Here is a 16,849-nt window from a genome sequence, read left to right as displayed (position 1 = left end):
AGAGTTGTGGGTGCACCTTTCAAGATATGGAGGGCTTCTTCACCAAATATTTTGAAGAAAAGGATTGGAGCATCAGGGTGGATGCCATCTGTTGATGTGTCCTGGAATCTGGCAGCAACAGTGAATGGGCCAAGTTCCCTGATCCCCCATTGCAAAGTACTGTTCTTGACTGGTGACTCCAGTTCCAGGACAACTTTCTCTTGGACATGTGTGGTGTCTACTTCTTAACAATGAGCAAGAAGAACCTCATCAGCTCAGAGACAGAGTGACATAATTATAACCAATTCTAACAGGGTTGGCGGCAGGTCAGGCATGCTTATTGACCTTGACCTTGCCAAGAAGGTCAGCAGCGGGTGAAGCAGCACACAACACCAAACAGGAATGATGGAGTTTATGGCAATTGAGGTGCTACTCAATGTGGATCACACTTATTGTTATGATCTTGAGTCTTTCTTCTATGTGCTTATCTGGCAATGCGCACGCCACAGTTGGAGAAAATCAAAACAGGGACTGGAGCAGCCCAAAGACAGCCTTCTAAAAAGATGGTATACTGGCAACTATAAGGAAATTGCAACTTACAAACAAGGCAACATGGAAGCTGGCGAATTTGAGCATATTTTGATGAAGGAATTTCCTCCATATCTTGACTGTATCAAGCCGCTCTGCAGAGCCATCCGGGACATACTTTTTCCTTACGGGAAGAAGGGACTTATCATTGGCACCCCGCAAGACCCAAAAACGTTGTATGATCCTATTATCAAGGCGTATGAGGATGCGATATCGCTACTTGAAACTGAAACTTGAATGGTCGAGAGGCATGTCCATCTAAACCGCACCCGATTCCGTTCTTAGCTAACATGACCTCGAGATACTGGCGTCCGTATCGCATGTTTTGCTCCATATCATGTCACTAATGAAGTCAAGCTTTGAGAGCGAAAGTTTTGGAGCCATCTGTGTTGATGACCTGCCTCCTGGATACTTTCAGGATTTTTAAGGTCCTTTGAGAGTCCCACGCCGATTTCTTCTTTCCCAGACAGGTTAAAGCGCTGTATAGACCCCCAGAAGCGACGATAGACATCTGTTTTGTCCATGGTTTGACTGGAGATCGAGAGAGTACTTGGACCGCCCATGGCCAGTCCACACCCTGGCCCAAGACACTGCTCCCACCCAAGCTCAGCAAAGCTTGCATACTCACATATGAATATGACGCCTATATTGTGCGAAAATCAGTTGCATCATCTAATCCGCTGAGGGATCATGCTATAAATCTTCTGCATGATTTGACGAGACAGAGCTTGTTGTGATGCATCTGCCCGTCCTCTTGTCTTTGTTTCTCACAGCCTGGGTGGGCTTGCGAGTGCACCGTCGCGTTGTTGTTCGTGACTGCGGGAAGCATATTTACAAAAGCAGCGAAGGTCGCTCTCCTTTCCGGGCTAGAAGACTATACTGAAGGGTATGATTCTCTCTGTCAGAAGGCTGGCATGATTCAATGCGATATCTCCCCGGAATCTTTCCTGATCGCTTCCTCGACCTGGCAGTTCTCTGGTGCACGTGACAAGACTGGTACCAGGGCGTTCATGGCTATCGGGGTTTTATATGGCGAAAAAAACGTTCATGCATGCAGGATCTCGAGTCTTTCTTCTGGATGCTTTTTTGGATTCCCATTCACTACGATGGCCCTGATAGAGGAAAGGAGGTAGAGCGCTTCGAGAGATGGAATTACATGAATGCCGATGAGCTAGCGGATGCAAAGAAAGGGATAATTAGTGATGAAGGACATTTTCTTAGAATATTGGTGGACATGGCACCAGTCAAAGTGGCTTCCAAGGAAACAGTCAATAGTGATCACGCTGCCGCAGTACGAGCTGAGTATCGTCAGAAAATGAGCATCCAGCTGAGCGGCTCGGATCTTCTTTGATCCGACGCAGAGTTTTTCATCCCGGTTCTCATCTCAACCTCTAAGAAGGTGGGAGAGCGAGGGGCACGAATGTATGGAGTTTCACATTATGTGGTTCCTATAGCTTCCGCATATGGTTAGTAGCCTTGTAGGCCCTTCGAGAAATTAGTAGGTGGAAGATTTTGCTGTTTTGCTCGGTGGGTTGTTTCGCTCGGTAGTGGATTACGTTAAAGGAGAGCCACTGCGCGAACCTCTTAATAAAGGCCAGTGGCAATCTTGTCTACAGTCATACACAGTTGCTAGAAGAATATAAGACTTTACCTTCATGTACGGAGTTATTTCTTTCCACATACAATTCCTACTAGAGATCCATTGCCACACTGATCCGCGAAGTATGATTCTCACAGAAAGGTGATATCACTCCTATTGTTTGGGCCAAACCTAAACCCTAATATCTGCTGGTTTTGGCCACGCCAAAGGTAAAAGATAGGCTAATCTCACCAACTGCTAAGTTACTCGGAAGTGTTTTTATTTGAACTTGAGAGTCCAGAGCTACTTATGACCTACATAGTACCAGTTAAGAACTCAAGAATCACCAAAAAAATCCTGCTATTCAAAGAAGTAACACGATGATGACATCATTCATCTCTCTAGTTAAGAATTTCCTACTAAAGAGAAGGATTTCTGCGTAAGATTTAGAATAAATGGGGATAAACCAAGCAGGAACCATCAAGCAATGCAGCAAACATCAATGAAGATTGACGAAATGGCGACTCAAGAATGTAACAGCGAGAAGACGCAGGCTGGGAGCATTCAGCCCATAACCGAAGCACTCTTGAAACATAAACTCGTTATTGTCACAGGTGCAGGGGTTACACTCAATGCCACTCAACAAAACTCCGGAGAACACTTGGAAAAATTGACTTGGAGTGGATTGATTAGACATGGGCTCAGATACTTGTCCGAATTGCCCTTAATTACTGGCCCAGACAAGGACAGAATCATAAGCGCAAATGCTTTACTGGAAATCAACTCTGCTGGCAGTTCAATGGATGCGATAAATATTATGAAAGGTCTAATGACTGATTACAATGAGCTCGCCTCATGGCTGACAAATATTTTCTCGGGCTTGAAAGTTCATCAGCACGCGATATTGGATGTGCTGAAAGATTTGCATAAAGAGGGGGCTATACTCGTCACTACAAATTACGACCATATTTTGGATGATCATGGCGAAAAGCTCCGATCGATCTCTCCCTCTGACAATCCCGATGACATCAGAAGATTTAAAAGTGGTCACTTAGACGGCATCTTCCATTTACATGGAAGCTATGACCGGCCACAAGATGTCATCTTAAACACCACTGACTACGTTCGCGTTGTGAATTCTGAAGTAAAGTATATGCTTGAAAAGTTCTTGATGTTCGACACAGTTCTCTTCGTCGGCTGCGGGGCTGGCCTTAACGATCCAAATTTTGGACCTCTTCTAAACTGGGTCAGGGAATATCAGAAGAATATCCCTGAAAAACACTTCACATTGGTTAAAAAAGGGGACATCTCAGACTACAGGCCACTAAGGAGTTTGATCTATGGACAAAATTATTCGGATATGGCTAGTTACCTTCGAAAAATTCTGGAGCCTCTTCCGGAATTGCGCAGAAAGTTGAACAAAGACACTGCTAGGGATAATTATGGCTCATCCCCCAGTGCGCAACAAACTGCTCCTGAAGATGCAATAAACTTAACTTATAAGCGCTCAGTCACACCAATTATTGAAGAGGCTGAAAAAGCAATACGGCTTTTTGATGCAGTCAACAAAGGGGACTTTGCTGATGTGCATCAGCTGCTAATGTCTGGGGCAAATGCCAAGACCAGGATGGAAAATGGTTGGGCGGTGTTTCATGCAGCAGTTAAGGGAAAAAACTGGAAAATTATACGGCACTTGCTGGATACTGATGGTACCAGTATCAATACAAGAATGAATAATGGATGGACACCACTGCATGAAGCAGCAAAAGGAGGGGTCAAACAAATTGTGCAGCAGCTGCTAGAAGAAGGTGCCATTGTTGATGCAAGAATGAATGATAGGACATATAATGGACGGACACCTTTACATGAAGCAGTGAAGAAAAAGGATATTGATATTGTTCAACTGCTGATTGACAAAAGTGCTGATGTTAATGCAAACTTTGAGAACAGATGGACACCATTACATGAAGCAGTTAAGAGGAAAAGCAAGGAAATTGTACAACAACTGCTTGATAATGGTGCTGATCTTAGTGCAAAGATGAATAGTGGATGGACACCACTTCATGAAGCAGCTAAGGAGGGCAACATGGAAATTGTTCAGCAACTGCTGGATAAGGGTGCGAATATTGATGCAAGAATGGATAATGGATGGACACCACTTCATGAAGCAGCTAAGCAGGGCAGCACAGAAATTGTTCAACAGCTGCTGAATAATAATGCTAAAGAAGATGCAAGGACAGATAATGGATGGACACCACTACATGAAGCAGCTAATAGGGGGAGCATGGAAATTGTTCAGCAACTGCTGGATAATGATGCCAATAAAAATGCAAGAACAGATAGTGGATGGACACCTTTACATGAAGCAGTGAAGAAAAAGAAGATTGATATTGTTCAACTGCTGATTGAAAAGGATGCTGAGGTGAATGCAAACTTTGATAACAGATGGACACCATTACATGAAGCAGTTAAGAGAAAAAGCAAGGAAATTGTACAACAACTGCTTGATAATGGTGCTGATCTTAGTGCAAAGATGAATAGTGGATGGACACCACTTCATGAAGCAGCTAAGGAGGGCAACATGGAAATTGTTCAGCAACTGCTGGATAAGGGTGCAAATACTGATGCAAGAATGGATAATGGATGGACACCACTGGATGAGGCAATCACAGGAAGAGATATAACAATTGTTCAGCTGATGACAAGGTATAGGGGCAGAGACCAATCATCTATAGCCTCTACTACCATACCACATGCATCAAGACAGCTGATGATTGCTTGATGCCCCTATATGAATTGTCTGAAGAAAACTTGAAATGGTTCGCCTGTTATTCACAAGACCCATATTTTTAGCTGAGAAAAAAAAGTTGTTTTCCAACTTACAATGTTACAATGGTGCCCAACAAAGTAATTTAGTCGGGAGGCTACAGCTGATTCGCAGAGTAAAATGATAGGTATGAGAAATGAGTATTGTGTTTCTGATACTCTGCTATCCTACTTATATTAGAATTGCTACCCCTAAAAATGCTGATTATGGGAGGTGGACACTGAAATTGTTGCATGAAATCTCTTAGCAACCTTCTGTCCATGGTATTTTGTAAGGATTCACCCGCAAACCCCTTACACGGACGAACAACACTCACAAGGGCTGGGAGCCGCTCGCGAGATGTTGGGAGTTGAAGCTTGCTTACTCATCAATTTTCTCGTCAGGTAGAAACTCGTGTACATCAAAGCTGGGGGAGACCTGAAAGGCAGTACACAGAATTGAGGACCAGCATACTGTAATGCCTTTTTATCGTGTTGATGCTATTTTAGGTAGATTTGAATCGATTCTACAAGGCCACAAGTGTGGTGGTCTGAAAAGTTTGTGGCTTTTTTGAAAATTCGTGGTCATGCAGCTCTTTGTAAACAGTCCCGTTTCCTTCCCAGTGTCCTGCACTGTCTGCCTATGAAATTCTTTAAATTCTTCTATGGATGATTGCATTCCTGTATATCCCTTTTCTGTTCAATCATGGCATGCCGGCCGTCAGACCACATTAATGAACTAGATACAGAGCGTAAATGCGCCGACCCGCATCAAAGGCGGCGGAGACGCAAGGAAACACGGCTGAAGATGCTGTATGATTATTATCTAGAGTGCTATGGCGATATTAACCTGATAATTGCTGAATATCCGATCCGAAACCCTTCCAATAGCACAATAGATCCAGTACCTTGTCGATACATTAAAGTTCACTTCTCAGTGGGATTTATACGCTTGATAATTCAGGAACAGCAGCTGGAAAGCGAAGAAGAGTGTTAGGGCTTCGAATCTAGGTGCAGAAGAATAGAATCTCATTGCCGAACTTCTAGGTAAGCTATTTCAACGAAATACTAAGGTGGTGAGAGAAAAGGGTGCCTGGGGTGGAGTGACACTATATACAGCCTGCAGGCGATTTCCGCAGCCCTAGCCCTAAGCCCTAGATTCTATCAAACTACTGCCTTCCAGGTCCTAACAAAGAGCTCTAGACATGGCTTCATGGCTTGGAATGAGATCATAACTAACTAGTTAACTAGTCTGCCATGCCGCCAGAATGAATAATGTGATGGAACTGTCACTAGCTGACCACTGAAAACATGCATGTGCAACAGACATGCAACTTCAAGGAGGCCCTTTTACGTGTGCTTGTGAACATGTGACAGTGTGTCTTGTGTAGTACACATCCACTCCCAACATCTCGCGAGCGGCTCCCAGCCCTTGTGGGTGTTGTTTGTCTGTGTAAGGGGTTCGCGGGTGAATCCTTACAGTTAATGCAAATATTTGAACCCAAAAGTTTTAAGGCTTAATTGTGCGTGCTTTTCAAATCAAATTGATTTGTAGCATTTGCAGCTATTATTTTCAAGAATCAAGACTTAAGGCTTAAAAGTTTGGGTGAACATTTACTGGCCACCAGTGATCTTCCTCAAACTCATCGTTTTCCTCTTTGTTATCTGGCTGTTTGTTGAATTCAGATAGGCAAATTTCTTGAACAGAACCCTCCTCATTTGAGTCTAGGGTTAAATCAATAAAATTGGATGGATCAACCTTGAATGCAGGTTTAACCTGCTTGTGCTTTGGTTGATTTGAAGAGCTCCAAGGCATACTTCTTGGTCTTGAATTGAAACTTGCATGGGCATCAATCTTTCGAGAGGAGTACGGTGTACTTCTGGGCTGAAAAGCGACTGTACGCTTTGAATTAAGAGTTAAAAAACCATCTCGTTTCCGTTTATTTTTGCCGTGTCTTCGGTTTCGGGTGGCTGATAATTCAACCAGTTTGGCGAGTCTTTCACGCGTCTGTTTATCCAGCCCTCGTCGTTCATGGAGTGGAGGACCTCTAAACTGTGTTGCTTGTACTTCTGGCTTTAACGGCGTAAAGGCCATTTCTTCAGGTAGAGTTTTTTCGGGACGAGCCCATGCTGCATATGGCCCATTATAATGTGGGCCTTGACCAGGTCCAAATATGGGGTGAGCTAGAAGTTCACCAGATGAAATCAATTTCGCTGCCTCCTGTATGCCAGAAATAGACTCTTCACAAACAGCATCCTTGGATTTGGCTTGTGGTGCTCTTTCAAAGTCAAAAGATGAGAAATTATCATCTGACCTTCCCCAAGGAGAAGTTGAAATCACGTGAATACCCCCTGAAGCGTCACCGAAAACCATGTTGGTGTAGTCGGGAGACATAGAGGCGCACATAAGTTCCTGGTTAAATGACGCTACGTTCTCTCGGAAAACATCTTCAGGAGCCAAACGAATGTCCCACCGTTTTACGATACCGTCTGAAGCGCCCGTGTAGAATTCAAAGCCCTTTCCCCAGACAGAGCAGCGGACTCCAACGTCAGCTTGCTCGCGCCTGAGATCCTGGTTCAAATCACTGATCGGCTCTCCATGCCTGAGCTTATGCAATATCGCTTTCGGGTTGCGGTAGTCCCAAACATAGGTCACTCCATCAGTGCAGCTCGCTGTCATATAATCCTCATCGGCAGGACAAAACGTCACTTGGTTGATGTCTAGAGCAGGGCAATCATAACAGTGAATAGCCCATTTGCTATTTAAAGGATCATAGATGCGAACCAGTGACCGAGTCTCCGAACCGTACCCATGACTGCGAGCAGCAGAGGGAACTGTGCAACCTGTTGCGAAAATATTCAAGCTCGGATGCCAGGCAACATCAAATATATTTTGTGTGTTGGGGGTGATATTTAGAGGTGACACAGCTGCTTCTCCAACTTGCCAGAGGGTAAGATATCCGAATTTACTGGGATCATGAGTATTTGAAGGATCCTCGCTAGTCAATCCTCCGACCAGGAATCTGTTGGTTCGCGATGTTCTCCCCCACTGAAGAGATGATGGTGTCATTCCCGCGCACTTATCCCGCCGGAATTCAAGATGAGTGGACTCGGAACATTCGTCACCCTCAGCCCGCCATAGCAAGAAAGACGGGCCATCACATCCCGTAGCCACAAGGCGGTTGTCGAATTCAGAAATGGCCATTTCTTGTACCCTTCCGTGGTGTCTGAGAGTGTTAATACACCGGGCGTCTTCATGAGACGATACATCCCATAATTTCACAGTTTTGTCGAAACTAGCAGTATAGAGATGGTTACCACAATTGGTCCAATGCATCGCGGTAACAGTCATATACAGATTCGGATCAACCATAATATAAGTACTGTGTGAATTTGGGCCCGAGTCCAGGACAGGTCTCTCTATGCGATGGTCGGGTAGTTCCTTGAGCCTACCTACGGTAAGGTCTCCAAGAAGTAAATTATTGTTCCGGTTATATTGCATATTGTGGTCATCAGTTTGAGCAGCAGCACCAGCTGCGAAACGGGTACTGTCTGGAGACCACGACAGCACCAACACATCATTAGAAGCGCCTGTCCAAGATTTCCACAATTCCCAATTTTGTACGTCTTCGAGGCGACGGCTGATTCGAATCCGGTTTCGATGAGTGGAGTATCCTAGCTCTCGAGATCTTAAAAGAGCCAATGGTTCATAATCGTCGAAACGGAGGTGACATTGGGAAACCCCTTCCACAATACGAAGAAGAGAGGGAAAGGGATTAAGAACCTCTTCCTTGGCGTCTTTCAGGAATCTTTGAATATCGTCCATATCTCGAAATAGGAGATTGTCCAAATGTCGACATTGTGTAGTCATATTATGGAGCCATTCTATTTTCAGGACTTTGAGTACCTCCCCCAATTTAGCTAGCGGAGTTCGAGGGTATTTATCCAATTGAATGTTGAACACTTTTGTCAGGCACCTCGATAATTTCTCGATGATTTTTGGCTTCATACACTTTATACCATCAACATTTCCACTTTTCGCTTGAATAAGGAAGTCGCCAACAGCTAGCTTCTGGTGGCGTAAATAACGTTTAATTGCTCGAAGGTAGTGAATGCGCCGACCGAATGTATCGAGATCTCCGCCTTTACTGGCAAAACTTATCACGGCATGCGATACTACTGCTTGAATGGGAATGTCGTCGTCTGTAACAGGACCACTGTCAGTCAGTATACTATACATCGCGTTCATTTCGCTGAGATCAAAGTCAACATGGACAATATCGCTGCCAAAAAACTTCGACGGGTCATCTCTAGACCCTCGATCAAAATATGGAACGTGTTGTTGGTCAATTTTCTCGGCGATCGAATGTGTCGTCTCCAACAACAAAGGCTCACGGGTTATATGGAAATCCCTGCACTGATATACGACTTTATGCTGCGTGGCGGGCTTGGCTGCAACTCGGTTCGGAGAGGTTGTGGCTTCGAGAAGGGGTTCCGGCGTGCTTTCTTCTAGTTCATCGATGGCCAACTCCGGTATGTCCCTGCCTCGGTGGAAACCTTGAGGTCGCGCGTAATAATTTATGGGAGCGTTCCTATGCCTGGTAGAACGTCTTACAGGCGCTTTAGTAGCGGAAGCATCAATACTGTCCAACATCTGTGGCTTTGATGTTTTAGCCGCAGATTTGGTTGAACTGGAGTGATTAAATTCCGCTTGGAATTTGTTTTTCCAACGAATACCTCTAGTGGCAGCAGAAAAAGAAGCTGCTTCGGTTTTCGGCTGGGATGCTGTCGGGAATTCTTGAAATTGTGACTGTGGTGTGACTGTTCGATTAATTTTGTTTGGAGAAGGGCAAGAAGAAAAAGACTCGTCTCTTTGTAGAAGACTTGAAGCTTTTCGTCTAGCTTTTATCAGTGGGTCACTATCACAAGGAGCAGGAGCACTGGTTGTTGGTGGGGAAACACTCAGGTTGTTTTGATGGGATTTTCCCGGCTTTGACGGGTGGGAATGGGACTCTAAACAAGCATGGCGGGCACCGTATTCGTCCAATGTGTTGTTTGTAGACATCACATTAGAGGAGGATGAACACAACAACCGTGATGTCCCACCTGGCTTTTCACTTGCTCTCTTGTCCAATGCGGTTGAATCAAATGAGGAAGAATAAGATATTGTGGACCGCCCATCCAACTGCACGAGGGAGCTTTTCATATTTAAGGGTGCCAGTTGCCCAGATCCGGAGACCTTATCTGGAGCCTTATTTGGCTGCTTCTGGCTACGGAGGGACGAATACAATGACTCAGGCTGTTGGTCGGAATTGGCATTTGAGGAGTCCAAGGCAGATAAAGATGGTTCGCCCAAATCAATCACCTCGTCGGGTTCGTTTCCGACCATTGTCGAGGGAGATATACTCGAATGAATCTCGACTATTTCAGCTAGCCTGTCACTTGATGTCGCAAAGAAGCAGGGTCCTGAAAGAGGGGTTTTCGGCCCCTCGTGTAGACCTTCGTCGGCGCCGTTTATGCTCGACTGTATAGATCGGTATGGATGTGTATTATCGATGTTTGGGTGATTAATTTGCCCGTTGGAGTCTGCCGGAGGAAACGAGTCAGGTCCGACTCCACGTCTGTTCTTCGAAGTATTGAACCTCAATGGTGAAGAATCGATCCACTTTAGAATCTTATTCCCTGCCATATTTGAGCGCACAGCGTTCTCCGATGACGAGAAAGACGCCTTCGTATGTTTACACTCTTTCCCATTCGATAAACCAGCATCATTAAGAGGCGAACGTTTAACCGTTGTGATTGCGTTTTCCCGTCCATCAAGGAACGTCCTTTGTGGGAATTGTATATTAGAAGGTGGCAGTTCATTCCGCAGCGGTGTCTCATCAGGTACCCTTCCTGAGACGCAGACGCCTGTCTCGATCGAATCTTCGCTCACTTCTAGAACTGGAACTTGATGTCCGTTAGGCTCATTAAAGTGATCGTTATAAGTTTGAAGTCTAAACGGTGGAATTATCTCCTTCGATTGCTCTCGACTTTCCTGTACTGGTGAAACTCTTGATTCCATCTGAGCACTTGCAACTGAGTACTCGATTTCACCAGCAATCTGCGCATCAGCGGTCCCATGGCCTTCGATATCCTTGGATATAGAGTCTGCTCTGCGCTTCAACAAGTTGGGAGGCGACGTAGCCGGCTCCTCTTTCGGGATTTCTACCGGACTTTTTGAACTCGGCAGATGGTGGGAGGTAAATTTACGGAGTAACAGTCGCCTCCGTGAGTCAAGGTCCGATTCGTCAAAGTCATCCCTCTCTGGGGAGGTGAAATCCCTTGGAATTTGGCGTTGATCCTTGGAAGTGGCATTCATATCCACTACGTTCTTGGAGCGCGACGTCTCCAACCGTCCGCCGGGTTGGGCTTTTTGTGCGGAAATATAGGAGTTCCGTTCCCTTTGGGCTGCTCGAAAACCTTCTCCCAAGCTAAGCCCGCCTCGTCTTGCTTTCATAGGATACTAGCGGTTCACTCGGTTTGTCAACGCATACATTTACCCTTCAATCGGGGTAAAAGAAATAGCTACTTCTTATTACCCACTTTTCTCTGAGTTTTGACACTTCCATTTGCTCTGTGTACCGATCGGTAAAAAGAAAGTTAATTTCGTGTTATATCCTTCTCTGTGAGCTTGATTTTGTAACGGGATACAGCGTCGCCAACGATGTGACATTTAGATGAGATGATCTCTGCTGATATCGTATCATCTATTCCACCAATTGCTCAACATTATCTCGCCATAGTTTTACTCGGCAAACTTTCAAGGTAAATGTAGAGACGGGAGTTCGTTCTGAGCTGTTGGTCGCGAGGTGAAAGCTTCCCCTCAACCAACAACCAACAGAGGATCGACGGTGATGTTTTCATCCGAGCCTCAAAAGTCGTCGAGAACCCGAATAACCCAGTGATACGTAAAAGTGGTTGGATTATGACCCGTGAAGTCTGCATACAGCAAAAGATTAGCCTTGCAGTACCTTATTTGGGATAGTAGACGAAGCCTTGAAGGGAGTAGAATCCATCTCAGACACCCCGGGGAGGAAATTGCACTCACCTTGGCTTATCTAGAATATCGTTTGGAAACATATGTTACAAAACGGGTTACTTGGTTAGAGTGTTCACAATAGCTGAACCAAACCTCACGCCAAAGAACTCAGGATCGCGTTGTGAAACCCGTCAGGCTGGCCTGGAGCCTGACGGTATCAGGCGCCTACCGGAACGCATTAACAGATATTCCGTTTTCGTCAGGAGTTTTTCATTGAGCCCAGAAATAGCTCTGAACTCCATATTGTCGCTGCATTAGCTTCGGGCACCAAAATGGAGAGAGTTGCATGGTTAACGACAAAATAATGGGGACAAAATGATGAATACGATATATACAAAAAAATTTTATAAGGACCAATAATAACTGCCCTCTCCTCTCTCTGCATGAACTCCTTGTGAAGTTGTGATAATTAAAAAGAAGTCCTTAAAAATGACCACCGCAATTGCCCAATTAAACAAGCCACATCTTCGAACAACTGTACATTCTGGGATATTTTTCCAAATATGGACGGTAAACTCCTTGTGTGAGCTTTTGACTTTGTCAGCTGTGACCGATAGCCCTGGTCGAGTTACAGGGTTAAGTATACAGAATAGTCCATCTGTACTGGTTACTTGCGAATTGCTCGCCTCCGAGCAGCAACCATGGTGTCGTAAAGGACATCCTTGAATGCAAAGAGGAAGGCAGCAGTGAGAACACTCTGGCTGACCTTCGGGCCAATACCTATCCAGAAAAAGAAAAATCCATATTAGTACATCTCCGGGACATTAATAGTCGTGCAAAACAATATAAACTTACCCTTGTACAGGCCACCCCACCCCTCTTCCTTGATAATTCTCTTCAGACTTCCATTCAAGCTCTCCTTTGGACCATCCTTACTAGCAACATGCATTCTGCTCTTCATCGTGATGTACGGATAAGTAATAGTGGTAGCAAGCAGCTTTCCCAGTGCACCGAGATAGAACGCATCTGTGGCAGTAACCTTTCTCCTCCTCTCCACCGTGTTTTTCAACTGTTCGAAGAATGTGTATTGCAGGATAGGGTTGATGACGAGGATGAGAGCCGGCAAAACGCCAGAGAAAAGAGCCTTGGGTCCCTCCTCCCTGAGGAGGTCCATCAAGGTGCTCAGCGTCGTCTTAGGCTTCTTCGCGGGTGCTCCGGGGAGAGCCTCCTCGGCCTCGGAGTTGCGAGCAGTCATCCGGGTATTCACAACCCAGATGGGGTTGGTGATCAGCACGGTTGCGCTGCCTGCGATAGCACCAGCAATCATCGATTCCGCAGTAGTAAGTTTCTTCGATGCCCGTCCCGCCTTCTTCGCCGCTCTCTCAAAAGCTGCGCGGGTCCATTCGTACCAGTAATAATACACAAAATTGGTGACACTGATACCGAAAAGGGCGGATTCGAGTCCGGCGTATAAGCCTTTAATACCCTCACGCTTGATGATGTGGCGCACTGCGTCGATGCTAGAGGATTGCGCGCGCTTGGACTCAACCTGCGCTCGAGTGGAAAGGGTTATTAAGGGGTAGCTATACGTAGCGAACGACATCACCATCACGGTTAGCTAGGTCATTAAATGGCGGTGGGCTAGTATGGGGGTCAAATCTGATAATCAAGGGAGGCGCACGTTAAGATCATAGACAAGATTCCACCTCCTGCACCGGCCAAAGCATGCGCAATATTGTCACTCTGCTGCGCGGCAATCGCGGCCACTTTCGGCTTCTGAGCTGCTGAACTGCTTGATTGAGACATGTCGACGTTGCACAAGATGCTTATCGGTAAATCCGGTTTTCTGGCGCTAGCTGTGAGATATAATTATTCGATGGTGAGCGTATGAATAGAAGAGCTGTATAAAATAGGCTCGGACGTTTGACTATTTCGTGAGGTACCAAAGGAGCGGATACAGTTGATGAGGGAGCGTTGGACTGTGATTCAACTCGATATTTCGGAGCGAAGAGAAGAGAGAAAAAAAGAAAAAGAAAAAGAAAAATTCCTTTCCTACAAGCCCAGGCCGATCGTCTCCTTTAAATTTCCCTTTTGGCGCAAGACAAATTCCTGACTACTGCTTGGGCACACGAGAACACATCGGCAGCGGGTCAATGGGTCTGGGGAGTTTGGGACTGGCTTCATATGAACCCGTTGCCGCACGATGCCTCGGCTTTATCTGATGACATCGTCCATTGGCTGGCTGGCTGGCAATGACGGGGTCCCTTCTCCCTCCCGCAAGCATGACATGCGCGGCCGCAAGACTCGAGTTTTTATTCTGAATTTTATCATGATTTTTCCTTTTTTACCTTTTTTTTCCCTAGTGATGGGCTAGATTATTGCATATGAATGAGGTAGCGTTCCATGCTAGACTCTCGCGCCCCGGGTGATTCGCGTTTGGATCATTTGCACTCTCGGCTCTCAGCACTCTTGGCTCTCATTATTGAGTCGGGTGTAATCAGCAAGACCGCAGTACTTGGAGTCATCCCGATATATATATGGCAATAGAGGTGCTTCGTAGTTGGTTAAAAAGTAGCACAAGATGATGAAGCCACAAGCCACGGATTCCGAGGCAGACCCACCGGCTGCCTTTCCGCTCACACTCCGGAGCATCGCCCCGCCTTCATCCTGGGCAGAGCAAGCATGTGTCCAAGAAACGCCCGTCAAGGTACGGCGTAAGCAGGGCGTCTGGTGCCAAGGCAGGATATAACTTTGTAATTGAATGCTAACCTCGTCGGTGGGAGATCCTTTGCGAGTCTCTCTGATGGATTTTGCAAATACGGCTGGTCGCTGATATCCGTACACGGTCTTTGTCTGCCACATACGATGCATTTGCTTGTTATCAAGAGAAGCCGTGAGAAAGAGACAACCTCTTTCTACCAATTGCTATGAGGGCCGGAGGCGATACTCACACTAGTCTTACACTGGGTACCTTAGGGATAGAGCCCTAGCACAAAAATTTTGGGCGATAGCCACCATGACCGCGTGGGTTGGCCGCTAACTGGGACGATAAAACCGTCTTACTATTGCCTCGACTTATATGTGGAGTAGAGTGCCTAGTCGAAATACAAAGCCACGAAGTCTCCGATAATATATTACCATTAATTCAGAAATGCGTCTGTGTCTTAAAGTTGATTTGAAGCATGTGCTGCAAGCATAAACCACACTGCTGGCCTAACAAATACCATGCCATATTAATGAGCGAAAGAGGAGGCTGCGGAAGACAAAAGGCTGCACATAGCCAGTTAATAACAGCCATGGCCCATCGAATTTTTCTGGAATAAGGAGACCAGGCAATGTGATTGTATTAGGAAACAGGTCGATGATGGTAAGGAAACAAGTTACACTGACATCAAAACATATGAAAGGGAAAACAAGGACAGACCCATTCTAAAAACAAGATCGAGGGGAAGACAAGAGGAATAATCTTGACATAGAAAAAATGTAGGGATACGTAACATAACTGTTGGGGCGTGACATTAGTTTTTCATGAAGCTGTCATGGGCGCAAACAGATATGAAAAACAAGCCCAAATTGACAACCCATTTAACAAACGACCCACTGTTGACACCAGCCTTCATGAAATCAATTCACACCAGAGGAAGAGCATGGCACACATTGAGAGGCATTTCGGAAGTATTCATCTGATTAATTTAGCAGCATCCGCCAGCAGACCCTGATTGAACTCCTTGGCCCTGACCAACTTGGACAGTGGGCTTGTTGTTCACTGTAGCAGTTCCCATGCGTTCCTTGATCTGTCGAGCCATGGTCAAAAAAGCCTGTTCGACGTTGGAGGCATTTTTGGCGGAAGTTTCGAGGAACGGGATACCAAGGCTGTCAGCGAATTCCTAAAGACAAGTAATGTTAGCTATGGTCCGACTCAAACTTGCAGAGCTATATAAAATCGAAATGTACTTTTGCAACTGTGTATTCGACGGCTTTCTTGTCTTCCATATCGCTCTTGTTACCAACAAGAAGCTTGTTGACTCCTTCAGTCGCGTAACGATCAATTTCCTGAAGCCACTGCTTCACGTTATTGAAAGAATCCATATCCGTAACATCATAAACGACGCAGATACCGTGAGCGCCTCTATAATAGGAAGATGTAATGGTTCTAAATCGTTCTTGACCAGCCGTGTCCCACTACAAAATATGAGTTTAGCATGGGGGTGGTTCGGAATGGGTCACAGAAAGCGGTACATACGATCTGCAGCTTCACTGTTTTGCCATCGAGTTCGATTGTTCGGATTTTCTGTGATTAGGAATGTCAGCACATGCGTTGCGTATGCTTGGCGGCACCCACTAGTTGGGAGACGGTAGGGTAAACTCACGAAGTCGACTCCGATAGTAGAGATATAGCTTTCCGTGTATGTATCATCAGCAAATCGAAGCAACAAGCACGATTTCCCAACACCGGAATCTCCGATGAGCAGGAGCTTGAAGAGATAATCGTATCTGAGAGGGTTCGATTAGTATGCGTAATGCAAGGGCTTCGTCATCAAGAAGCTGAACGACGGCAGCGAGGAGGAAACTTGGCCAACTCTATTCAAGTGCCTATTCGTTAGCTATATGAGTCTCTAAGAGAGAGGAGCGTTGCAAAGCTAATGTGATAGCAACAGGCTGCTGCGTCCCAGTCTGGAGGAAGGATGACCTACCACTCAGGGTTCATAATGAAGGGTGTATTTCAAAGGTGACCGCAAAGGAAGTTATGAACGATCAAAGCACAGTGTATACTAGAGCTTCGCAGTAGAAAATATCAACCAGGGTGAGAAGATGTCAAGGTGCAGAAGAAAGAGCGTGCTATGGAGTATTGCAGTTGATTCTGTTGTAGGTAGCAT

General features: G+C 45.6%; 6 protein-coding genes across 6 annotated transcripts; 3 read left to right on the top strand and 3 right to left on the bottom strand.

The window, feature by feature from the left end:
- Nucleotides 1–381: 381 nt before the first annotated feature.
- Nucleotides 382–804, top strand: D8B26_006431 (uncharacterized protein; the record flags this gene model as incomplete). Its single annotated transcript, XM_066125179.1, has 1 exon — nt 382–804. One exon carries the CDS (start codon nt 382–384, stop codon nt 802–804), a length of 423 nt encoding a protein of 140 aa, XP_065981260.1.
- An 814-nt stretch (nt 805–1,618) lies between these two features.
- D8B26_006430 (uncharacterized protein) lies at nt 1,619–1,918 on the top strand (the record flags this gene model as incomplete). Its single annotated transcript, XM_066125178.1, has 1 exon — nt 1,619–1,918. One exon carries the CDS (start codon nt 1,619–1,621, stop codon nt 1,916–1,918), a length of 300 nt encoding a protein of 99 aa, XP_065981259.1.
- Nucleotides 1,919–2,605: 687 nt separating this feature from the next.
- D8B26_006429 (uncharacterized protein) lies at nt 2,606–4,928 on the top strand (the record flags this gene model as incomplete). The annotated part of the gene is made up of 1 exon (XM_003069595.2): nt 2,606–4,928. Exon 1 carries the CDS (start codon nt 2,634–2,636, stop codon nt 4,926–4,928), a length of 2,295 nt encoding a protein of 764 aa, XP_003069641.2. The 5' UTR covers nt 2,606–2,633.
- Nucleotides 4,929–6,545: 1,617 nt separating this feature from the next.
- D8B26_006428 (uncharacterized protein) lies at nt 6,546–12,145 on the bottom strand (the record flags this gene model as incomplete). The annotated part of the gene is made up of 3 exons (XM_003069596.2): nt 12,042–12,145; nt 11,537–11,932; nt 6,546–11,456 (listed from the first exon to the last, which is right to left on the bottom strand). The coding sequence occupies exon 3, from the start codon at nt 11,448–11,450 to the stop codon at nt 6,546–6,548; it is 4,905 nt and encodes a 1,634-aa protein (XP_003069642.2). The 5' UTR covers nt 11,451–11,456; nt 11,537–11,932; nt 12,042–12,145.
- Nucleotides 12,146–12,289: 144 nt separating this feature from the next.
- On the bottom strand, nt 12,290–14,111 carry D8B26_006427 (uncharacterized protein). Its single transcript, XM_003069597.2, has 3 exons — nt 13,654–14,111; nt 12,828–13,555; nt 12,290–12,752 (listed from the first exon to the last, which is right to left on the bottom strand). The coding sequence occupies exons 1-3, from the start codon at nt 13,776–13,778 to the stop codon at nt 12,640–12,642; spliced, it is 966 nt and encodes a 321-aa protein (XP_003069643.2). The 5' UTR covers nt 13,779–14,111; the 3' UTR covers nt 12,290–12,639.
- A 974-nt stretch (nt 14,112–15,085) lies between these two features.
- Nucleotides 15,086–16,842, bottom strand: YPT1 (GTP-binding protein of the rab). Its single transcript, XM_003069598.2, has 5 exons — nt 16,670–16,842; nt 16,343–16,466; nt 16,216–16,263; nt 15,927–16,154; nt 15,086–15,859 (listed from the first exon to the last, which is right to left on the bottom strand). The coding sequence occupies exons 1-5, from the start codon at nt 16,678–16,680 to the stop codon at nt 15,665–15,667; spliced, it is 606 nt and encodes a 201-aa protein (XP_003069644.1). The 5' UTR covers nt 16,681–16,842; the 3' UTR covers nt 15,086–15,664.
- Between the last annotated feature and the right edge of the window lie 7 nt (nt 16,843–16,849).

The sequence above is a fragment of the Coccidioides posadasii genome, chromosome 3 (genome assembly GCF_018416015.2).
Source record: "Coccidioides posadasii str. Silveira chromosome 3, complete sequence".
Taxonomy (NCBI): Eukaryota; Fungi; Ascomycota; class Eurotiomycetes; order Onygenales; family Onygenaceae; genus Coccidioides; species Coccidioides posadasii.
The sequence above is the reverse complement of the archived record's forward strand: the minus strand, read 5'-3'. Positions and strand labels throughout refer to the sequence as shown.